The following is a 26,388-nucleotide window of genomic DNA, read 5'->3' as shown; positions in this document are numbered from 1 at the left end:
AGATCATGACCTGAGCTGAAGTCGGATGCCTAGCCAACGGAGCCACCCAGACACCCCATAAAATGTAAATCTTATATTGTATTCTACTTTACCTGAATATGTATTGTAAATATATATTCATCTGATGATACCATTGTATTCCTTGTTGTGGTTTTACCACATGTATTTAACCAGTATCTATGGTGGGGACTCAAGAATCTGGACTCTAGACCCTATTCTCCTCCTTCATCAGGATTTTGCTTCCCATGGACTCCCTTTCTCTTTCATACCTTCAATCTCCAGTTCCAGGGACTTCATCCCCTTAGCTCCCAGTGGTGCTTGAGTCCTCTCCCTGTCATCCTCTAAAACCTTGCCTCTTCCCTGCCTCCTTCTCATGAGACTCTACCACATGTCTCTCCTAAGAACAAAACTTTCACAAAAATAGTAATCACCCTTTAACTTATCATGAGTTCTTGGGCCTATTTTAAACTGGCATTTTCTTTATACCTACTTATTGAAACCACTTTCTCTCTACAGTCCCCCAACCCCTGAAAACACTTTCCTACAGTTACCAGTCCCCAAACACAGACCTCTGGTAGCTCCTCGGCAGCAAATACTAAATGCAACTCCTAGAAGTTTTAAGTAAGTGAAAACAGGAATCTCTTATTCCTAGACTAAGAATTATGATATTCAAAAACACATGGATTGTTGGGTGACATGTTTAAAAAGATTTTTTTTGGTGGGAGATCTTTATGTAGCTAACTGTAAGCAACAATAGTTAGAAATGTCTGAATTACACTTATATCTTTATACCCTAAGAATAGGCCTGTGGAAATGAGAAAGACTTTGAATGATTTTCAACAAGTAATGTCTATGAGAAAAAGACATCTTTTTATTCCTTGTGCCATTTCAGATTTACTGCCTAAAATAAAATATCATCCAGGACAATTTAGAAGATATTTGCTAACTCATGTATCTTTCTATTAAGTGACATTTTTACTTCTGGTATATAGCTTGAGGATTATTTTAATTTGCTATTGTCTGTTTTAGCCTTTTTTATATCTGTGCTCCATCTACTTATATTGTTCACTATTCTATATGTTAATCACTAGTCAATTTTTGCACTAGGAATTTTCAATCTAGATTTATATCACAAATTTGCAGATTAGAGGCTGAGGTATGATTATATATCCAAAAACTATATATATATACACATATATATATGTGTATATATATGTGTATATATTTATATTTATACACACACACACATATATATATGTATGTGTATATATATATACATACATATATATATAATTTTGCTGTATAACTGATATTAAATAAAAATAAACAAATGTCTTTGCTGGAGTAGCTGTGCAGAAAATAGACTTGGATGTTGATGATTCTGGGCAGAGAGTTAAAAGAACATATAGATTCTTCCTAGAATGAAGGGAATGTACAGGGCTCTTGGAGTTGGTAAGAGATTATGTAAAATTTCAGTATTATTCAACACAGGACATGGTTTTTAAAGGTTAAAAGAGTTTTACAGGGCACCTGCATGGCTCTGTCAGTTAAGCATCTGACCTCCACTCAGGTCATGATCTCACAGTTTGTGAGTTTGAGCCCTGAGTCAGAGTCTGTGCTGACAGTGCAGGGCCTAGAGCCTGTTTTGGATTCTGTGTCTCCTTCTCTCTCTGCCCCCTCCCCACTTGTGCTCTGTGCAAAAATAAAATAAACATTAAAAAGTAAATTTCAAATATAAAATAAAATAAACATTTGAAAAATTAAATAGAAAATAAAAGTTAAAAGAGTTTGAGTCTTTATCTAGTTTTTATTTATCTCACAATTTTGACTACTGCAACCTAAGCATCCCTTTCCCCACATTCAGAATTTTTAGCTAAATTATCTTTACCAAAAGAAGAGTGGTTTAGACTTTTTAAAAAATCTAGAAAATGGTTTATTATTATTATCATCTTTTATTACTTACCTACCATCAAATTAATTTTTTTTTTTTTAACCCAGGAAAGGCAATGTGATATAATGGAAAGAAAATCAGATTTGGAGCCTAACAAATATGACTTGAATCTGAATTCTACTGTTGACTTGTTTTCTGTGTTTAGAATGTTATCTCACTCTTCTTAGCCTCAGGGTTTTTCATTTGTTTGGTTTTTTTTTTTTTTTTTTTTTTTAATGTATAAAAAGAGGGAAATGGTATGTACTGAATGGGGGATTATAAAACACCTAGGTCAGTGTGTAGCACCGAATAAATATGCAATAAATATCAGTTCCCTTGAGGGAATTTTTAGTATTTATGTAATTTTTGTATATTATTAGTTTATAATTTTTTTAAAGTCTCCTTCTTAGGTAGTTTGGATTATTAAGTACTTTTACTATTGCTAATTAGTAATTAATTTCTTGTTAAAAACAAGTCATTTTCTTTGAATATTTTCAGTGGTGATCATAGTATAATTAAAATTCCATAAATGTTTTGTTTCCTCTCACATTTATATACTGAGCATTTCCTGTTTTCATTATCACAATTTTAATGGCTCCAAAATAGTCCCACATTCAGATATATATACCCCAGTATTTTTAACCATTTCTCTATTGTTTGGATGTTTGTTTCCAGTTGTGAGTTGTTCTTTGTTTTGTTTTGTTTTTAACATTAAAAACATAATACTGTCATGAAGCTTTGAATACAAATCTTTGCACACATCGCTGATTATTCCTTTAGGATGAATGCCTAGAATTGAATTACCAGATCACACAATACTGTAAAGTAGGAACTTCTAAAAAATCAAAGTAATTCTTTGTAAATAGAACATTCTGTAAATGCATATGATTACGATATAATTTTATTTTTCTCTTTTTTGTAACCCCCTTTTGGGAGTAATTTTCATGTAAAGAATAACTTCAAATGAAAGAGGAGCTTTTCTGAGGGTATAGTATTTATATTTGCGACCATCAGTTAATTGACAAAGTGTCTTTCCTCTTTGTTGATTCCTTTTCTGAGAGGAGATGGAGTATAGTACATGATGGAGGAAGTGCCATTTGGCTAGGCAATGGGCTTGTGCTCTTGGGGGAGAGTCAACAAATGTGGAGGTTTGGGAACCAGGAGAAAGAAAGGTTTGTGCCAACCACATTCATCAATCATGGAATCTGTCCAACTGAAAGGGAACAGCAGCCCACCCAGAGTCCTATACAGGGACTGCCCTCACCAGCATGGCACCTCACGGTTGCCATTGACTGGGTCAAGTTTCAACACTTGGTTAATTAGCCACAATTCTCAGGATCTAAGGATGTCAGCCAGGGGTCTGCCTGTTCACAAGGAGAGATTGCTGCTCAGAAAAGAGAGGTTCTGGGGTCTGCCCCTGCAGCTGGCTGGCTCTGTGATGATTATCAGGGGGCTGGAGTGATTCAGCCATGGAGAACAGCAGGTAGTAATTTCACTGCTGCTTTTTATCTGTCCCTCTCTCCACTGAATGCTGGCTGGTGGCAAAGGCCTGAAAAGGACGGCTGGGAGAGAACAATAAGGGGAGATGGAAAACACTTTAAATAATTTCCTTAGCTGAATTCAGATGAACATCCTCTAAAAAACCAAGGGGACTGGCCAGGCCCAGCTGGCAGACTGGTTTTAACTGAAACACAAGATTTGCTTTTGGAAATCCTTGAGACTGGGTACACAGGTCCAGTTACACTCTGCCTCTACCTACCTCTTTTCATGGTGGATTCCCTGACCCATTCTTTTCCTCAAAGTAGATTTGAGGGCAGGAAAATGTATATTAATAGATGCCAAAGCCACCATATTCTCCATATTAGAGTCAATTCCAAAAACAGTAGTTAAATGTTTCTAGATTGTCATCATAGCTATTACTTCAAAGATCTATTGATTAATAATGGAAGTTTTAAAAATGCAACAGTGATCAACTTTCACCTCTAAAGTATTCCTTTTTCTTTGTTGCCAAGAGTAGTTTTACTACAAATCTAGCCAAAGATCCAGAAGAATCTTTTAAAGTCATTCAGTTTAACCTCTCAGAAGATGCTCAGGTCCCTCATGGTCAGTGACTAAGCAGCTGCTCTGTAGGAGAAGGCCCCTACCTCCCTTCCAATAAAATACATAATTTTATTTTTTATCCCCTGCTCGGTTTTGACAAAGTTTGGACAGTTTTGTCTCATCATTCGTCCTTCAGCTAAGCCACAATTTGAATACCTGAGTTTCCATTTTTATTCTTGTAGCTATATGGAATAAAATGGCTTATACTTCTATATTGTATTTCTTAACACAGTGTGGACTTTCACCGTGTCTTTTCTGAGTCTTCCCTTTAGCTCTTGAATACTCTCAGTAAGTTTATTTGTTGATTCATTCATCAATTATTTATTGAATAATACTATGTGCCAGAGAAAGAACCAAGAAACAAAGATGAATGCTACACAGTTCCTGTCTTCTACAAGCTTAGTTTGAAAAAAGGATAGACTCATAAGTATAAAACATCAAAATAACATAGTGCATGGTGTAGATAAGCACAGAAAACTCAAAAGAGTACTAAATTACCCAGAGACATGGATTTGGGATGACCATTTAATATTTTCTATGCACTTGCATTCTCAGTCTTATCTTTTCCTCTTCATCTGTTGTGTTTCTTAAATTCTACATATGAGTGAAATCTTATATTTGTCTTTCTCTGATTGACTTATTTTGCTTAGCATATACATTCTAGTTTTATCCACATTGTTGCAAATGGCAAGATTTCATTCTTTTTGATCACCAAGTAGTATTGCATTTTTTGTATATACCACATCTTCTTTATCCAGTCGATGGACATTTGGGCTCTTTCCATCATTTGGCTAAGGTTGATAGTGCTACTATAAACATTGGGGTGCATGTGAGCCTTATCTTAGATAATGGAAAGAATTGGGCCAGGGAGATAGAAAATTTCTGGTAGAGAAAACAGCATGAGTAAAGGTCAGGAGACAAGTCATAGTGTGGACTCTGCAGGAAAGAGCCTGCAGCTCAGTTCGGTATTCCTGGCGGTAAAAGTGTAAAGCTAGAAATAAAGAAGATTAGGTTAAGAGCCAGATAGTGAATATTTTTTCTCAAATGGCAAAGTTTTGAATGCCCTTTCCAAAAATATGTATACTCTCAGGAGTAAGCATTTGAGTACCTCCAAGTCTGTGCTTGCCTCTTTCCCTATCCCCTTACTCAAGAAATTATCTCTGAGGTGCCAACTCTTGTAAAACCAATACACCCCAACTGATGTTCTTGGAACTAGACCCACATTGCAATGAAGATGCTCATCTCCCTTTCTTTTCTTCCCAAACCCCAAGATCTTAGAGAAACTGCCTCATAAGCCATCTAAATGCTGTCCTGGTAACCATATACATGACAATGTAGTTGACATTGCAGTGAAAATGTATTGATTACCAGATGCCAGCTTATCACTGCCTTTTCTGATCTTCCTCGAATTCCATGAAGGGAGAAATCTTCTGGTTTTTTTCCCTGCAGCCTTAGTTTCCCTGTAGCCTTAAAGTCACATAATATGTACTCTAACAAAACTGATAGACTCATCTGGCATCAATAGGTACCTAAAATCAAGAATAGAGTCACTTGCATTCATGGTAAATACTTACCTCATCCGGTTCATTTTGCTATCTTCATTTGAGAATTCTTGTCTGTGTCTTGGAACTAGTGTACCATTTCTCACCTCAGAGATTTTACATATGTTCTTCCTTTGCCTGGAACCTTCTGTCCTCATCCCCAGTTCCCATTCTGACCCCTTCAAAAGTTGTTAACTGCTCTACACCTTCAGGGAAAGTTCCTGGGTTTTGTTCTTTTGTTAGCCACTTCTACACCCTGAACTTATGCTTCGTGTGCCTCATAAACTGAGATGTTCACTGCTATAGTTCCAGGACTTAGTCCAATGCCAGACATAGAGCTGGTGTTTAAAGAATATTAAGTAAATTTATGACCACATGACTGCTACTGAATAATATCTCTGTTAAATGAGATTTGGATTTTTTCGAAGAAAACCAGAATTAGAGAACTGCCAGAAGTATAAAGACATGGGATTTCAGTTGTTATGGTTGAATTATTAATTTCTGCCTTTGAACATAAATGAACAATTGTGTAAACAACCTTCTGGAATTTTTATTATTTAAGTCAATAAAAATTGCTAAACATTACCTTGATATTTGCAGTGATATAACAGTCAGGTTACAGCTGACCTTATCTTGACATTGAACTTTTCTGACTAATTGAATGTCCTAATTAATTTTTCTGGATAACTACTAAATTCTTAGTCCTCATCATTTTTTATCCAAGAGCAGAAATTAATCAAGTAATAGTAACTTTAGGAAGCTGTATTGGTTGTAGAGAAATTAAATATCCAGTGACAGAGGACTGGTTAAATACATGCTAATATATGACCTTGATGAAATATTTAGCCATTTAAAATGTATAATTATAAACACTACCTACGTATATGAATATGGCTTAAAATATAATGTGAAAACATAATATGAAAACATAATGTAGCCAGGGAGATGGAGATTAAAAAATTATTAAAAATAATAAATAAGTAAGATGGTTTGTGAATTTGGGGAAGACTTTTAATTATGTCTTACATACAGATTTTAGAAAGTTACATGTATATTGGATGTCAATTGCTATAATCTGCATGAGTAAGTATGAAAGCTTTATTAGAATATAAATTATCAAATTTATATTCTGCAGTAGTAATGCATTCCTTGCCTATGTCTATTGCAAATTAAAACCTGTTTATTACTGGAAAGTATCTCACATTTATTATAACCGTAGAAGAGAGACCTGCCTTCTGAAGTCAACATTTCCTGTTACATAGGAACACATTTATTTGATGCATAACTGTGCTGGAAATAACAAAATTAAAACAGCCAAATTCACTACTCTACCAAATCAATTTTCATGAAACTGGTTTCCTTCCATTCTTTTCCACATGTATGTATAATTTTTACAACTGACACTAATGTTTTTGCAGTTTTGCATATAACACAATTTGTAAGCTTGTATTTCCTACTGTGTAATGATTATTTTAATTGCTATGTAACAGAAACATTTCTTAAAAGCGAAAATATGAGGTCCTTTGTAGAAACAAAAATATAAGACCCCTTAGACCTCTTGCAATGCAGAGACAAACTTGAGTGTTTTTCCTGACCTTCCTTTGTCTGCTGACAGTGCACTTTATAGCTTTGCATAGAAGACTGTTATCACCTGATTTCCATTTGAGTAGTAAAATGATAACACAGGATGCAAGGGGAACTAGGTTTAGGTGACAGCCATATCATTTAATGTCTACTTATTGTTTCTCCAGGGGAATTCTGGCCTGGGATTCAGTATTGCTGGAGGGACAGATAATCCCCACATTGGAGATGACCCTGGCATATTTATTACGAAGATTATACCGGGTGGTGCTGCAGCAGAGGATGGCAGACTCAGGTAAAGCTCTGAAACGTTAGAATTATTTGGAAAGTAAATCTGCCACATCAATGAGACACATTTATACCTTTGCAGAATAATAATTTTACAAGGCTGTACTTGAAAGACACAGCTGTCAAAGCAAGCTTTCTGTAATGACTTTGCAGATTTCTTATTACTTACTAAATTTCAACTAGTATTTAATTTGTGTTTGTTGAAGGGCACTACATTCAACATTCAGCATGGCACCATGAGGAGGGTATGCAGATAAATCTCTTGTTCCATGGGGCCTTCAGTTTAGTTGGAAGGAAGAATACTCAGAGCTGATGAGCAAATAATAAAATGTATAGAAAACAATATACTCGGGGCGCCTGGGTGGCGCAGTCGGTTAAGCCTCCGACTTCAGCTAGGTCACGATCTCGCGGTCCGTGAGTTCGAGCCCCGCGTCGGGCTCTGGGCTGATGGCTCAGAGCCTGGAGCCTGTTTCCGATTCTGTGTCTCCCTCTCTCTCTGCCCCTCCCCCTTTCATGCTCTGTCTCTCTCTGTCCCAAAAATAAATAAAAAACATTGAAAAAAAAATTAAAAAAAAAAAAAAAAAGAAAACAATATACTGTAAGTAGTATTAGCAGATAGGGCAATGGTATAGACACTGTATGTATTCATAGATTTATTTTTTTTAGTCCATTTATAAGGGCTTTCTGTAGGAGTTTGAACAGAGAATCTAAAACTATTCCATAGGAAGATTCTATTCTGGGTCTAAAACTAAGTAAGATTTCACTAACCCCACAAATCTGAATTAGAACATAGAAGGAGAAAGAACAAGTTATCCCAACCAAGGGAGAAGCCAACTGGATGAGGTTGACTGGATGAGGACCACAAGGTGAGCTTGAGTAGGCAGATGGAGTGGAGTCACATAATGCACAGAATAGACTAATAGCTGTTTGAATCAGGACCCTTGCTCTTTAAAGAACCGAAGATTATTTGGGCAACTAAGAGGGACACAGGACAATCAGTAAATAATATAAAATTCTATCAGAGATCAAAGCACTAGCTAATAGGCATTGTAGATTGGAACAATTAAAAGAGATTTCCCTGGGGAGAAAAACATATCCCAGTGTTAATTTCATGCTTCTACTAGACTGTGAATTCCCTCAGGCCAAGAAGTTACATATAGAAGTGAACCAACAAATTCTTGCTGAGTGAATGAGTGAGTTTTTGAATTAATGAATTCATTAAAGGAGATGGAAAAAGAAGTTAAACTAATGAGTAGGGGGAGAGAAGGTAGCACAAGCAAAGTCTTATAGGTAAGAACGACTTTAGCTTATGGGGCACTTGGGTGGCTCAGTCAGTTAAGTGTCTGACTTTGGTTCAGGTCATGATCTCATGGTTTGTGAGTTTGAACCCCACATTGGGCTCTGTGCTGACAGCTCAGAGCCTGGATCCTGCTTCGGATTCTGTGCCTCCCTCTCTCTCTGCTCCTTTCCCACTCCCACTCTGTCTCTTTCTCTCAAAAATAAATAAATGTTGAAAAAATTAAAAAAAAAAAAAAAGAATGACTTTAGCTTGCATGGGGCCACAATGAGGACTGTGACCTAAGTATCATACATGTAAGCCATGTAGCCTTTCCTTGTCTGTTTTTCTCATTAAACATAAGTAAGCTAGTTTACTATTTTTCTTATAAAGCAGCCAAGGACACTCTGTTCCCTATTCGCTTGTTTCAATGCAGTGATTACTTACGACAGCTTGTGGAAGAGAATCACAGGCTTTTTTTTTTTTTTCAGGTGCATCTGCATCTCCTTTCAAGACAAAAAAACATGAGTGACACTCCCACAGGAAACACATGCTTTTTGACAATAGAATTTTCAGTCTGAATTGATGAGATTAATTTCAGAGTACAGAAATATCCATGCTACAGAGTGAACAATTTGAAATAGATACTGTGTAATTCTCATGAGTCATAGTGGGGACTGGGTTTGCTAATACTGGATGCTGGTGAAGTGCCATTTTCAAAGTTTAAGAACAGAGTTGTTGGAAGATGGTTCTGAAATTGATAGCCCACAATCATTATCTCATACTACTCTGCCTAGAAATAGGGAAATTTCCATCTCTTAGCCAAATTCTGACTCTAAGGTTTGGGATACAATAGACTTTATGTTGAGTGCCTATCCCCACTGTTAGGAATGAAAAGTGACCGTGCTACCACTGTTTGACTGCAAATATAGGGAGCAATCTCATGCCTGCAGAGGTAAAAGGAAATTCTGCTAGAAGCAGCATTGAATAATTGTAAATAGAATAATCATAATGCTAGCTAAAATTTGTTGAGATTTTATTATGTGTGGGGAATTGTGCTAAGATAGATAAATAGATGATAGATCAAAAGATAGATAGATGAAAGAAAGAAGGAAAGGAGGAAGGAAGAAGGAAGGAAGGAAGGAAGGAAGGAAGGAAGGAAGGAAGGAAGGAAGGAAGAAAGAAAGAAAGAAAGAAAGAAAGAAAGAAAGAAAGAAAGAAAGAAAGAAAGAAATTAAGAAAGGAATATGAATATATGCAGTCATCTTTATACTTGCAGCAGCCATATGAGGTAGATACCATTATTTGGCCATAATATCAACTCATGAAATTAAGTCTTCACAACTCGGATGATCATCAAGCTAGCTTTGAATACATCCAAAAATTAATCCTGAATATCACTTATGTACTCTCTTAAGTTCTAATTCAAGAGTAGAATCTTCTACCTCATGTGGTTCCTTCATAGAAACTCCTAAAGGCAAAATTTTTCACAATGTTAAGGGGCAAATCTAAACATTACAAAGTTTGTTATTTTTCTATTGAGTCACATTTTTTTTTATTCTGTCCTCTACCCATGGGTCTTGTTCTGGCTTCCTGGAGCCAGGGCTACAGCCTATGACTGCATATGTAAATACTGCCTCTTAAGGTTGTGTAGTAAACAACTTGGAAAACTGAATAGTGGTCCTAACTTGAGCAACTAAAAATTCCTACTCTCCAATCCACATTGCAGCCTTTTGCTATGTGAAGACAGCTATTGATTGGATCTCTATTTCACTTCGATAAATCCTTGCTACTCCCACGGAGATTGTTTCCCCCCTTACTGCTTCCTGCCCTGAATTGGAATGTCCGGGAGACATCTAAGAGATCAAGAATAATTGATTGAAACCTGGCAGCATGACATTAAGTGTAGATTTTTAGAATTTGGCAATCTATTTATTTCAAAGCCTTTATTTTACAGAGGAAACTGAGGCTCAGTAGGATGACTTATCCTGAGGTATAAATCTTTGGAAGCTCTACTTTAAATAGAATCCAAATGTTTTGACTCAAGTAATTAACACCATAAGGTAGTGTTAAGGGATAGTAACACCCAAGCCCACCTAACAGGCACACTGTTCAGAGATGGACCAACAAGCTGTGATGAATACTTTCAATCTCACCGTTAGTCCTTTGGACAAGAGAGCAGCATGTTACAATGAGCTCTGGGAAGATGTAGGTTCTAATCTGTATACTAACATAATTGGTCTTGGAAAATTAGACTCTTTCAGTCACTGTTTTCTTTTCTGTAAAATGATGACAATAATACTGACTCCATTGAGTTGTTCTGTGGATTCAGTGAGAAAACCCATGTCCCTAGCTAAGTCAGACATATATTAGATGCCCAATAAATTTTATCAGTGTCTCCCCCTTTTCCTTACCTGCCCTCTCTATCTCTCAGTGGTCTTTCCTCTGCTCTTGCCTGTTTTTTTTCTCTTTCTCATTGGTTTTCTATTCCCTTTCATCTCATTCCTTCTATATTTCTTTCAGTCTCTTTTCAGCTTCCACATCTTTCCCTAAACTTCCTATTCCCATCTGCTTGTACTCCTTTTGTTCCTAGTTATTACATGGAATTAGAGCCCATTTAGAAACAAGTATGGTACCAAAAAAGTTTCTATATTTCTGTTCTTGAGTTTATAATATAGTCAACTGAATCTGCTATGTTTCCCCCACTTAAAAAATAAGTTTACAAACTAAACGTGATTATCTTTTATTTGAAAAATCTTTGTTCTTTCATGTGAGTTAAACACTATTTTTAAGTGTGTTTTTCCATATTATGAATTATATTTTTAACAAATAACACTAAAACTGTGGCATAGAGAAAAGTGCAGTAATGGGTCTGCTCCTCGAAGAGTAGAAATCTAGATTCTACATTAGTGGATATATTATAATCATATCAACAATAATAATAGCAAAGACCCACATAGTGCTTCAGTGTGCTAAGTACTCTTCTGGCACATTAACTCATTTAAAGTGTACAACAACTCATTGAAACCCACACTTTTATTACCTCCATTTTTCAGAGAATTAAATCAAAGAACTGAGAGATTGAGTAACTTGCACAATATTGCATGACTAGGAAATGTTGGAGCCGGAATTTGAACCCAGGAAGTCTGGCTCCAATGTCCATGGCTTTACATTCTAAGTTATTCTCAGGAGAAAGGGGAGACACTTAAAGATACACTGTAGGAGGTAACGTTCTGAAAATGCCACTCCTCAGCATTCCACACCGTAATCCATAGAGCCTGTGACTATCATATCACTCCTATCATTATGTTATGTTATATGGCACAGTTGACCTTAATATAGGGAGAGTATTCAAGTGAGCCTGATCTAATCATTAGTTTTAAAAGTGGAGAACTTTCTCTGACCATTGGCAAAAGTCAGAGATTCAAAATGGGTGAAGTACTTGAGACTGTTGCCGGTTGGAAGACAGAGGGAGGAGGCCATGTGAGAAAGAATGTGAGTGGCCTCTAGAAGCAGAGGGTCTTCAAGTGGACAGCCAACAAGGAAGCAGGGACTTCTGTTCCACACTTGCAAGAAACGGAGTCCTACAACGACCATGTGAGCTTGGAAAAAGTCCCTAAGCCCCCAGATGAGACTGTTGGTGGGCTGATATCTGGATTTCAGCCTGTGAGAACCTGAGCATTCCAGCCACACTGCACCAGACTTTTGATCTATGAAAAGAGTGAGCTAATAAATGCATGTTGTTTTATGCTGTTAAATTTTTGGTAATCATCTAAGGAGCAATGGAACACTAACATATACATCATTCTAGGAATTCTAGGTTCATGGTTACAAAATCTTCCTGCATGAGCTCAGTCACACTCAAGATGAAGTGAGTGTGCAGGCTTGAGACACAGATGAAATAAGAGGTGATTCTCTGCCTTGTGAGATTATACTCCAAATTGAGCTCAGGTCTCAGGGGTTACCCCAGAAGAGAGATGTAGGAGAAAGAACATACTATTTGGAGTTGGAGGACCTGGGTTTCAAGTTCTGCCTTTCTAGCTGTGTGACCATGGGGATCTTTTTAAGCTCTCTGTGCTCCAGTTCCCTTACTGATAAATTGGAGATAGGAACATAGATCTCAGGAAGCTGTAGTAAGGATTAAATGAAACATTGAATGTGAAGGAATCATGTAAAATTCAAGGTCCTCAACACAGCTCGTTCTGCCAAGCCAGCCATTTAACGGCATCCTGAACTTGAGCCATAAGTCTGTGACATCCAGTAAGGAACACTTATGGTAGAAGTCTAAAATAACTCCCAGTGACCCGCATCCTATGTAGTCGCTTCCCCTTGAGTGTGGGCAGAATCTGTGAGTATGATGGGATTTCACTTCCATGATAATACTGCTGTATGTGACAGAAGAGATTTCACAAATGTAATTGAGGCCCCTAATCAGTTGACTTTGAAGTAATCAAAAGAGAGATTATATCATGTCTGCCTGACCTCATTATATGAGCCAAGAGACTGTACTGCCACCTGGACAAAGAAAATTCCATGTTGTAAGAGGATCTTTGGAAGAGGTCATGTGGCAAGTAACTGAGGGCAGCTGATAGGAGTTGAGAGTGGTCCCTGGCCTATAGCTAGCAAAAAGGACGATTTCAGGAATATGGCTGAATTCTGATAATAGATACATGAGCCTGGAAGAGAACCCCATGGTCCTGAAAGGGATGACATCCAGATGACAAAATAAACAAAGCAGACCTTGACACCTTGACTGCAGCCTTGGGGGACCCAGAGCGAATGACTTCACTAAGGTGTACTCAGACTCCTGACCCACTGGAGCCTGAGATAATAAATGTATGTTGTTTTCAACTTCAAAAGTTGTGGTAATTTATTACACAGCAATAGAAAACTGATAGGAATGCTATGGAATTCTGGACTCTGAAATTCCCTTGTGGCAGGGCTGCAGAGTGGCTTGCCCATTGCAGGCCTCTGCCAGCACGACCCCACTCTGAACTCCAGAAACACTGATCAGGCCTCATAGCTTGCCTCAGGCTCTTCCCACCCCTGGAGGAAAGAGGCAAAAGGCACAATGAGAAACAAGGGATGAATGGAGATCAGAAATGGGGAAGAAACCAGTCCCCCAAGGGAAGAGACAGCAGAAATGTGTTTCCTCTGATGGCTGGAGATGTGCCTCTGAGCTGGAGTGAGAGGGAGAGAGTCAGAGCTATGGGGAAAATGGGGAATGAGAGCTAAGTTAAGAGACAATGCAAGAGAGCATGTCGTGGTTTAGATTAATTTCTGTGGACAATGATCTTTTCCCCATGCAATTTCTTTTTAAATATAACTTATAGTGTATATGTGTTTATGGATAAGATAGCTGTCCTTTGTGGAATATGTATAAAATGCAGAAGAGTAGACAAAAATTAAAACAGCACACTCACTTTTACACAACACAAAGTCAATTACTGTTAACATGTTTTATACATTTATTTCTGGGGTTTTTTTTGTGTTGTTTTTTTTTTTTAATTTTGTTCAGATCATGCTCTATATATTTAGCATTTAACTTCACATAACCTTCTTTCATAAACCTCTCCCTAGATAATTTTTAAAAACCTTTACAAATATTTTAATTTCTATTTAATAATATATTTACCATGCACATTATTAAGAATTGATTTTCAGTTTCTCAGCATTTTAAACAACTGGAGATCTTTTAGAAGACATTGTTGACCTTGTTTTTTATACTTTCCTTAGGATGTATTTCTAGTAGAATTTCAGGACCAAAAACTTATGAGCATTTTAAAGAATTTTGACACATATTGCTAAATTTCTTTCCAGAGAGATTGTACTAAATTTTACTTCTACCAGCAACGTTGAAGAAGGCCTATTTTATGATATGTTGTTGGTATTGTATGCGCATACACATATATAATTCTGGGCTGTTTGCCAAGGCAAACAATGGTATATTTGCTTGCTTTACTTTGCATTTATTTGACAGTTAACAGTAAGATTGAACTTTTCAAAAATGTTATTAGTCATTTGTATTTTTTCTTCTAGAAGTAGTGATTCAAATTGGATAACATTACTTATCTTTAAAGTAAGAATATTTTAGAAAGAACGTTTTCTTCCAGAGAAAAATAAATATATCTCCATGCTTTGGGGAATGATTTTTATTTCTACTTTTGTTTCTGAACCATAAAGATGCCCTTTGTGTGGCTTCAAGTCCCTGGATTGCTGCAGACCAATATTGATCTGTCATCCTAGGGAAGAACTATCACATGACAGCCACCGTTTGGCGATGCAGCAATGACATTTTATACAACAGTGCATTTATTAAACCCATCTACAGCACAAAAGCAGCATGTAGTAGCAGGCAGAAAGGATGGCTGCTTGCCAGTTTCCTGACAAGTGACACAATTTAATCTCTCAGCCCTTAGCACAATAATTCCTATTCCCAGACAAGACGAAAAAAAAAAAGTTTTCTTTAAATCATTTCTTCATTTGTTCCTTCCATGTCTGTTTTTTGTTAAGGTTGGCTTTGTCTTTATAAAATCCAAGACAACATATGTGCTGATTTCAAGAAAGAATAATATTGATCACATTGAGGTTTGACTATATTGACCAAAGTTCAGAGGTTGAGGATCAGTGTTTCAAGAATACAACTCCTGTGTATAAACTACAGCATTGTCCTTTTGGCTGTCATTTGGTAATTTACTCTCTGATTTTTTTCATTAATTCATATCCATTAACTCACTGGTGATTTTAAAATAAGAAAATGAGAAAAAGAGAGGAAAGGGAAGAAAGGAGCAAAGGGAAGGAAAAAAAAAAAAAGAAAAAAAAATGGTGATCACCAGGAGCTGAGGACAACATATAACCCTGTAAGTGGAAAAGACAAAGCTAAACTTAATTTCTGTGCAATTGAAAAACACCAAGCAGAAGAAAGAGAGCAACCTCCAAGCATAATTGCACCCAAGACCCACTTTTAGATTAAGGAAATAGAAGACTTCCAGTGAGTAAAACTGCATAAGAGATTGCTAAATTTTTAGAGTACCAGTGAACTTTCAAGATTTTGGATGATTGCAGATTATGACCTCATGCAAGTCCACCATCAATTCCCACCACCACATAACCCAATTGATTATTGCATGCAATGACTATGACGAAGCTACATTTTTCAAAGACAAAGATTCTCAGTGTCTTCAAAACTATATAAACTCTTCTTTCATTATTGCTTTGGGGGTAAAGCAGGACATAAATCCAACTGTTACCCTGAACATCTTCATTAGAAGAAAAGCATCATTATTTAGTCCAAATGATACCAGCACCCTCCTTAGAAAGAAATATGGGGGGAAGAAGACCTCAGTGGACTCATTTTTATGGATTATTTCCTTTCATATCTTCCTGTAGGAATATATAGGTGTGAGATGCAACATCCCTGTGTCCTTTGACTTTATCAATATTATCAGCCCTGAATGTATTTTGACAACCTGCTTAGACAATAAAAAAACAATCACCTAGCAAGTGGTTCCATGGTGACTGGTAATGACAAGTCCCCAACAATTTAGAACTACACAGGAACATTTCTAAGCAAGAATAATTTTAGCTACATAATTGGTTGAACACCAGGTACCCATATATAGTCTTTCATAGCTGGAACAGCATCTCCAACAATTTTCCTGTTTTGGTCAACTGTTATGTAATCTAATAAGAGAAATCCTTCAATTGGCTAAATGAAATGGTTTTATGGTAAACATACCTCCCCCACTTTTTTTTTAAACAAATTGTGCCAACTCTTCTAGCTATCCACAAGCAAAAGAATTAAGTTGGACCTCTACCTTATACCACACATAAAAATTAACACTATGTGGATCACAAGAGTAAATATTAATGGGTGACCTTGAATTAGGCAGTCGTTTCTTAATATGATAACAAAAGCAACTTAAGAAAAAAAAAACAGATAAGTTGGATTTCATCAATATTAAAAACTTTTGTGCCTCAAATAACATCACCAAGAAACCCATAGAATGAGAAAAATATTTGTAATAGTACATTTGATAAGGGATTTGTATCCAGAATATATGAAGAAATTTTATGTCAACAATACACAAATAACCTAATTAAAAAATCAGTAAAGAATTTTGTGTTAGTTTCCCATTCCTTTTTTTTTTAATGTTTATTTATTTTTGAGAGAGAGAGACAGAGCATGAGTGGAGGAGGGGCAGGGAGAGAAGGAGACAGAATCTGAAGCAGGCTTCAGACTCTGAGCTGTCAGCACAGAGCCCGATGTGGGGCTCAAACTCACTGACTGCGAGATCATGACCTGAGCCAAAGTCAGATGCTTAACCCACTGAGCCAACCAGGCGCCCCCTCCTATTTCTGCTCTAACAGATTATCATAAACTTAGTATCTTAAAATAACGCAAATTTACTATATTACAGTGCTGGAGGTCAGATATCCAAAATCAGACTCACTGAAATAAACTCAAGGTGTTGCAGGGAAGCTCCAGAGGATAATTGGGAGAATCCATTTTCTTGTCTTTTCCCACCTTTTTAAGGTCCATGGCTCTTAACAGGTTCCTCCATCTTCCAAGAGCATCAGTCCAGTCTTTGCTTTTGTCATCATATATCTCTTGTCTAACACTACTGCCTCCTTCGTATAAGAACTCTTGTGATCGCATTTGATTCACCCAGATAATCCAAGATAATCTCCCTGTCTTAAGATCCTTAATTGAATTAAATCTGTAAGTTTCTTTGATCTATAACAATGCATTCCCAGTTAAGATATTAGGTCTTGAACTTTTTTATAGGGAATGGGATTATTCTGCCTACCATAAATTTGAACAGATTATTTCTTTAAAGAAGATATACAAATGGCAAATGAGCACATAAAAAGATGTGAAACATTATTCATTAGGGAACTGCAAATCAGAACTACAGTGAGATACCACTTTACACCCAGTAGAATGGCTATAATCAAAAAAGATAGATAATAACACATGTTAGCCAGGATACAGAGAAATCAGAACCTCCATGCACTGTGGGTAAGAAGGCAAAATGGTACAGCCACTTTGGAAAATAGTCTGTCAGTTCCTCAAAAGTTAACAGTTACCACATGAATGGCAATTCTACTCCTAAGTATATATCTGAAAAGAATTGAAATTTATGTCCACACAAAAACCTTTTTTATAATATTCATAAAGTATAAACAACTCAAATATCTAGTACTAAATGATAGAGAAATAAGTTTGGTATACCCATGCAAGGGATATTATTCTGCCATGATAAGGAATAAAGTACTGTTACATACCATATCATAGATGAAACTTGAAAACAGTATTCTGTGTGAAGAAAGCCTGATACCAAAGGCCACATATTGGACACTTTTTATTTCTATGAAGTGTAGAATAGAGAAATTGATATAGGTAGAAAGTAGATTAATGATTGCCAGGGGCTGATATGGGATTTTTGGGGTATGATGAAAATGTTTTAAAATTAGATAGTGCTAATGATTGTACAACTATATGATTATACTAAAAATCAGTGAATTGTACACTTTAAAAATCCATATTTTAAAATATGGGGATTATATCTCAATAAAGCTTTTACTTAAAATATCCAGTCCTTATTTTCTAGCATAAAATATCTATTATTTACAAATATGAAGTTTTTTTCTTCTAGTTTTAGCAAGCTCACGACTTCTTCACATTGCTATCAAGATACAGAAATAATTCATTTGAGGTTCCATGATTTAGGAAAGTTCTTTTAGGAAATAATCTCTTCACCAAAGAGAGAGTACCTGTGGTTTGGGCTCCATGCCTGTATGGTCAAAGTAATCTCTAAAATAGGCAAATATCACACCATGTTTCCATTTCCTAACAAAACTAACCGATATTTGACCTTCTGTGCCAGCTGCTAAAACATCAACACTTCCGAAAAATTATGTGACAAATAAAGGTTTTATTTTCAGAAGCCACAAACAAATCACTAAGTGCTTTAAAATTTAGGACGATTAATTTAGACTGAGTTTTATAAAGTTCAGTTATCCAAATATACTTTTGGAAGAAAAAACCTTATTGATCCTGGCAAAGGAACAATAGTATTGTTAAAACATAGATGTGATGGTTCACATCCCTTAAGACTAGCTCCATGAGGCTCTAAATATTCTGATGTAATTCTAGTCCCTGCTTTGTTTATAGAAAGCAATTTCTGGCACTGTTTGTAGATCTAGACTCAAACACCCAGTTCAGACTGAAAGTTAACAAGATGCACTGTTCTAGTGAAGGACAGAGACAGACCTGGGGATCTCTGCCACTAACTTGCTGGGAGACCTTGAGAATGGTACATAATCTTCATGATCTCAGCATCTTTCTCCCTTAAACTAGTATAATAGAAGCTCTTTGGGAATTTTCTGTTTCAAAGTCAAATTTTTATCGTTTGACTTTTTTTGACTGAGACATTCAAAATGCTGTTATAATGGTCAGAAAATCAACCCTTTGTTTTGATTAAATCTGTAGATCTGAGAACACGCAATCTTTATTACATTCTGAAAGCAAAGAGCTGGTCACAACTTTAAATGCTGATAAAGTACTTGTTATTATTTATTCCTAATAGTCTCCCAAGAAGGCGTGTTGTCATTCTAATATTCGGAAACTATATTTGATATTGATTTTAGTAAATAGCTATTTGGGATCTAGACCAAAACAAAATAGTTTAGGGTGAGGTGGGCAAGGCACTCCAACTAACCCCTCGTTCCTAGTACAGCAGTAATTTTCAAGAATAGTTTTTCTGAACAGTTACAAATTACATTATTTGGAAAGGCCTAATAATGTGGTAAGCTTTTGCAAGCATCAAGTTATTACACATTAGATTAACAATTAGATGCCAAAGTCATTAAGATGTTAGAGCTGCTTAATATTCATTTAGCTCCTATGCAGGAAATATGGTAACAGTCAAATGGAGACGTATGTATTGTCACCCGAGTGAGGTTTATTTCTCCAGCTCTGCGGTCCACGCTGGGCAACATATACTGACAAGATATCCCTCCACGTTCCCACCCCCTCCATCTACCCACCTCTGCACATTTTAGTTTCCCAGAGGAAGCTGGGAAACCAGGTTAGAGTTTAGAATGTAAGACTCAGAGTTCTGCCCCAGGAAATCCACATAGGGCAAGCAGGCCCCAGTTTGAAGCCCCTCACTGGCCTTTTCTCTTCCTGCTGCCAGCTCATGCTGTACCAAAAGGAAGGTGGGGATATGTCTGTGACACTACACTTTGCACATCCAAGCTTCATCCACATCTCCTGCAAATAGTCATCCTTCCACTGCTTTTCGGTCTAAGGTTGTGCACAAAGGCTATACCATCAGTCCTTAGGAACTTGAACTTGGAAAGTGATTTCTGCAGCCACTCTAAAGTGGGCTGGAGTCAAGGAATTCTAGGGTATGTCTCTTGTGGGAGAAGGGAAGTCTATCCTAAGTGGTCACCTTCCCTAGGCCTTATGAACTCCCCATGAGGTGATCATTAGTGGATATTAATTTCTTAAAAGTTAGTTGGCAGATACAATAATGGAAACATGTTACTGAATTTTGGGGCCCAGTAAAAATAAAATGAACAGGATATGTATATTGGTAGAGTTCTTGGCTTTTAGGATATCTCATATTAAGTTTTTTAGAAGTGGCTGTTGGCCTCCACCCCATTTTACAGAGAATACGTTTTGCTTTGTCTTAATGATAGAACATTTATTTGCTTTAGATGACTTAGTTATTTTCTTGATAACTAGATTTGAAAAAAGAAAACATGGGAATCTCTAAACCACCTTAAAATCCCACCCTTCTATATGTCTGAAATCTCATGTTACCTATTCAATGTTCAGTTTTCTATTACATCTAACACTATCCCTTACCCATAATAAACACTTGGAACTAATAAGGGCTGCCATTTATTAAGCCTATTCCATGAGTTTATGTAGGCTCAAAGAGATTAAGTTACAAGTGGCCAAGCCAAAATTCTAACAGTCTGTCCTCCAAAATCCATGTTCTTCCTTCCACAGCACATGACTGCAATTATCTGCAGATGAAAAACTGAACATATCGTTAAGAGTTTATGAACACAGAGCCATTCAATATCCCATTAGTTATAGTGTCAAAAGTTAAAAGTGCAAACATACCTAAGTGACACCCAGATTCTTTAGACTCTTCAGAAAATGGCTGATTGGATTGGATCGGAGGTCTAGTCATTATGCAATTCTTTATAAAAGGAACATGGTAAAGATGAAATAATTTTTATTTTGAAGATAATGTAGTTCTCTGATTTGGAAATAATGCATGCTTACAATAGAAAATTTGGGAAATATAGATATTTATAAAATAAATTAGAATTATTCATGATCCTATCACCAAAAGGATCAATTTTTTATATTCCTTCATATTCAGTACATACTTTTATATAGTTGAACTTTTTATCCCTCCTTTTTCATTTACTATCATAACATAGGCATTTCCTTGCATGAAAAAATACTTTACAAACATTATTTTAGATAGGTGCATAGTTTCATGCCATATAGGTGTAATATTATTTTATTTTTACCATGTTTTGGATATTTAAATTGTTTATTACATTGTAGTGAACATCCTTGTAGAAGGGAGTTAAAAATCTGGCAGATACTAGAAAAAAACAGGTTAACTATTCTTAGGTTCATAGTTATCACGTATTTCTGGGTTTGAAATGTTTGAAAACTGGCTCTAGTATTCCTTATTATAGTTTTGTTTTGTTTTGTTTTGTTTTTTGTTTTAAATCATAGACCAGAAGTTTTCTTTTACATTATAGCTGAATGAGTTAGGAACAACAGTTTTTACTGGGTAAAACCAAGCTTCTGGAGAGGTATTAACATCCAGCTTCAGTATCACTGTAATACTCTGAGCTAAGACAATTTACAAGTCAACCTCAGGTGACCTTGAATTGATTGGTAAAGACCCAGGATTTGGGCCTAAATCATTTTGAATTATGCAAGTTAGTCTGGTATTTAGAACACAGACATCAGGGACATAATTTATAATCTATAATACCTGTTACTAATTAAAATGTTGGTATTATTTCCCTTCTATTCCTACCCTCCATTAACTCCTTTAAATATTACAGTGTAATTTAGTAGTAAATTACTAAAGAGAAAGGCAGGACCATTAGGGGGCAAAAAAAAAAAAAAAAAAAAAAAACAGTCAATTCTTCCTTTCAGAAAACAATAAATTAAAGAAGGAATTGTTAGCTGGTTCCTTTGTTTATGTCTTTGCTAAAGCATAAATGAACTTTAATATTCATTATCCCAGGTATGTATTATTATAAAATTACATATATTTTCAAGCTTCATTGGAAGGTACCCTAGTGACTAATCTGTTGTGCTGGGTGTGAGAACAGCATAGTTGCTTTATGTGCCATAAACTCATGTCCTTGCATTCCCAGTTCTCTGACATTCAGATTGGGCCACCCAACATGCAGATCTGAGTTAGAAAAGAATGTGGGCAGAGCCATTTTTGTATGAATGTGGGGAATGGGAGGAGGTAGCCTCCAGATTTTCAGTGTAGGGGAGTGAGGGATCTTGAGTGAGCTGCTAACCACTGTCATCAACTCCAATGACACTCACTGAAGTTGGGAAATTGAGTGAAGTGACTAATGTAAGGAGTAAAGCAAATATTTATTACACTGACACTGAGCCTTCCATTTTACTCCCAGACTTTTGTTATCTGCTTGTCCTTATAAGTATTTACTGAGTATTCTGCTATATATCAGACACTTGGAGCTGGGATAAAGCAGGAAACAAGAAAAGCAGGATCTGTGCTTTCGGTACTCTATCACAGTAAACATAGAGCCAAAATTAAGTGTTATTATAAGGACGTTCATAAGCTTGAAAGGCTGTAGTGGCATATGACCTAACATAGTCTAGGGTATCCAGTGGAAGCCTTGCAGAGACGAGGTATGTAATCCGAGACTTGACAAGTGAGTGCTAGCCAAGATAGAAGGAGTACAGTCTTCAGGCAGAGAGAACAGGTCCATGTCCAAAGGCCTGAAGGGGAACAGGGTAGAGGCCACTGGCACTAGAGCTGGTGAGAGAGGGAAGACAGGCCCAAGATGAAAATAAAGAAGTGCACATGAGAAATCAGGCAGATAGAGTCTTGATGCCTTAGTAATTTGTTCTTATCCTTCTAAAAGCATCATGAAACTTTGAATGTTTTGATGAGACAATGGCTGAACTAAATTGTTAGCTATAACCATTACTCTGATTGCTGTGGAGGTCTGGCTCGGCTGACAAGAGTACATGCAGGGAGAACAGCTTAGGAAGCTATTACAGTAATTCAGGTGATGAATGGTAAGAGTTTGGACTAAGATGCTCACAAAAAGAGCAAAGTAGAAAGATTCTGAAATATACTTAAGGAGTAAATTTGATAAAGCTTAATGACTAATGGGAGTTGGATGTGAGAAAAAAACTGTATTCCTCCAAAATAAAAGTGCCTTCTCTGTCTGGGACCCCATATCGTGTGCTGTGTGCACAGCATCCTTATTTTCATTAAGTTTACCATCTAGTAGAATTATTGGAATGACTTTGAGGTAGGGAACATGAGAATTGGTAAAGGCTAGTGGAGAGGCAAGGTTGGAAGATACGTTTAATAGTTCCATTTTGAACAGTATTACATTTAAGATGCCTACAGGGAATTCCAGTCGACATATCACATAGACAGTTGAACATACAGATTGGAAACTCTGAGAGATCTGGCTGGGAACATTAACTGTGAATCTTTGAGACCAAGGAATTAAGAGATTGCCTTGAATATGTACAGAATGACAAAACGTAACCACCTAGGAAGTAGCCTGCCACTTCATACTGATTCTTTGTTACCACCTTTCCATTTATAATTGCTCTTTTCCTATTTTACAAAAGAAAGGTCTATGTCTTACCCATCCCCAATCGTACTTTGGCTCTATTTACTATTTAGTACTATTTCACTACTAATTTAACAGTATTATTTTACTGCTAGATATAAAGAAACAGTCTGAAATATTGTTGCTCAGGATGAGGAAATCAATGACTTTAATCAATGAAGTTAATAATTGGGTCATTAATTATGTAAGGTATGTGGTTTCCCATTTTTTTCTCTTAATGAAATTGAAAGGGATTGTTATCTGACAGATTATTAAAATAGTTTTAATGATATATTAAGGGATTTGAGGTATTTTACTTGAAAGGAATTCAAAGTTCTCATTCCATTCCCATCTACTTGTTTTTGTGAGCAAGTTTTTCTCAGCACTTAAATTCTTAGAAATGAAAAATAGGAAAACTGAATCTTGTCTTATTCTACCATTAATTTATATTCATCAATGGAAACATGAGGTAATTTTAAAGTGCTTCATTTACTCCATCAAGAAATGAATCCCAAGTACAATTGCATTTTTATCAGTTTTAGATTTGTACATTGAAACTTCAGAATCTATTTTGGTTATTTTCTTTACTTGTTGTTGTTGTTGTTGTTGTTGTTGTTGTTGTTGTTGTTGTTACTATTTTATTTTAGAGTGAGAACACACAAGAGGCGAGGGAGACAGAGACAATCTCAAGCAGGCTCCATGTTCAATGTGGAGCCCAATGAGGGGCTCGATCCCATGATGCTGGGATCGTGACCTGAGCCACAATCAGGAATTAGACATTCAAACAACTGAGCCATCCAGGAGCCCCTTTATTTAGGTTATTTTCATCAATTGTTTATTATTAATAATTATCATTATAAACTCAGAATTTTTTTTAACATTTAGAGGCTTATATCACAAGAAGTTTGAAAAAAACATAGGATTTATATGTGTGCATGCATTTTTGTTTTATATAAGTATGTTAGGGTGATCCACATAAGATGTTCTAACATAGAATATAATAGGATAAAATTTGAGGGACGTGAAATGAAAGCATCAGTTCAAGGGGGAAAAAAGAAAGAAAATGTACAACTTCTCCAAAAGTGCATATAAATTTATATTTTAAATTTGTGATCATGGATTTCAAATTAGTATATATTTACAATCCAGTATATAAATTTGAAGTAATGATGTCACAGTTGAAAATAAAAGTTTACAATTCAAAATAGGCCAGAAATTAAATCATTTGCTATTATTTAAACTTATGATGAAAAAATAGATATCAACTTAAAGCATGCAAAACAGAGCATAATTATGTTTTTACTTTTGTTTTCCATGTATACAAACCTATAGATTGGAAGAGAACTAAAATGAGGATGTAAAAAGGGGTGATCAGAGAGGCAGGGAAATAAGCAGGAGGGTCACAGAAAACAGGAGAAGATATTTTAAGGAAGGAGTAAGCAACTGGCTTCAACACTGGTGTAAGATCAACTAAAATCAGGACTAAAGAGATTGTATTACATTTGGCCAAAAACAGATGACTTGTGAATTTAGTAGGAATATTTTCTGTTTTTCTTGGTAAGGGCATTGCAAGGAGACTAGATTTGAATAAAGAAAGAATGAGAATAAAGAAAGAATGGGAAGGAAGAAATAGAGAATATATGTAAACAGCTCATTTAATAAATTTGGTTTGTAAAGAGGAAAGAGGAGAGTAGCCAAGATATCAAGTTCATGAAAACATTTTCAAAAGATAAGAGATACCAAAACATTTTGAATGTTCAGAGAATGGGTTAGATATAGAGATAGGGTTTAAGGATACAGGATATAAAGAGATTAAATGATCAGGTGAGATCTTTAAAAAAAACAAGTGAGTTGATGGACCTTTGGTATCAGAAAGGAACTTTCTCCACTGTAATAGGAAGAAACAGAAGAACATGGCCTTGCATGTAGTAAAGCAGGTAAATTCGGAATCATAAATTGAGGAACTTTTCATCAGATAGTTTCTTTTTCTCTCTTGGAAGTATCAAACAAACTTAGGTGCTGGAAGTGACAGAAGAGAAAAAAAAACAGTCGGGGATGATCATTACACAACAAGGGATAGCAAGCTGACCAGGGTGTTTGGAAATCATGAAGGTATAGTGATTCATGTAATTCATTGATTTTCTTCAGCACTTCAGTGTTCAGCTTCTCTGGAAGAGGCAATGAGGGAGATGGAGGGTTGGGTTCAATCAGGATTGGAGTTTTGCCAGACAGTTGTAACAGAAGGACCAAGTGACAGCAGCATAAACAGGAGTGATAAATAGCAAGGAAATAAGACCAGCAGCCATAAGATGAATGTATAATTTTTATTTCCATATTTTATCTACTGTGTGAATTTGAGTAAGGTTACTTAACTTGCCTAAGCCTTAGCTTTTCCACTTGAAAATGTAGAAATATTTGCATGGCATATTTCCAGGCTTTAAGAATAAAAACAGGTAATATTGTTGAAGTGTTTTATAAACACTGTTTCTGGAGGTTACTACATCTGTTGTCATAGGAGTCCCAGAAAATGCGTAGTTTTGCTTTTAAGTCTCTTTCTGGTCTCCTTCATCTTCTGGAAGCTCCTCTTCTCTGCTGCCCTGGTGGCTATGGTCTCCTTCAATAAATTCTTCCATAAAATTACCCCTCATAGAGTCCCCTAGTCTTCCTGTGCTCTAAAATAAGTCCCATTTTCTGCATGGAGAGTCATGCATAATGATAAATAGCAGTTGGTTTACTTGTATTTTCAAAGAGAAAATTATGAATTCAAATGAAACCCACTTACTGAA

The 26,388-nt window shown here is 36.1% G+C and overlaps 1 protein-coding gene across 28 annotated transcripts in view; it reads left to right on the top strand.

Moving 5' to 3' along the window:
* DLG2 (discs large MAGUK scaffold protein 2) overlaps positions 1–26,388 on the top strand; it is a 2,072,859-nt gene that overhangs the window by 1,485,380 nt on the left and 561,091 nt on the right. For all 28 annotated transcript variants that reach the window (XM_019450186.2, XM_019450181.2, XM_019450179.2 and 25 more), the window contains one exon: positions 7,323–7,447. In XM_019450186.2, the coding sequence (XP_019305731.2) occupies positions 7,323–7,447 (125 nt within the window). The remainder of the gene's footprint in view (positions 1–7,322; positions 7,448–26,388) is intronic.

Source organism: Panthera pardus, unplaced genomic scaffold (assembly GCF_024362965.1).
Source record: "Panthera pardus isolate Hobbes unplaced genomic scaffold, ASM2436296v1 HiC_scaffold_12, whole genome shotgun sequence".
Taxonomy (NCBI): domain Eukaryota; kingdom Metazoa; phylum Chordata; class Mammalia; order Carnivora; family Felidae; genus Panthera; species Panthera pardus.
Note: the sequence above shows the minus strand (reverse complement) of the source record. Positions and strands in the feature narration are given on the sequence as shown.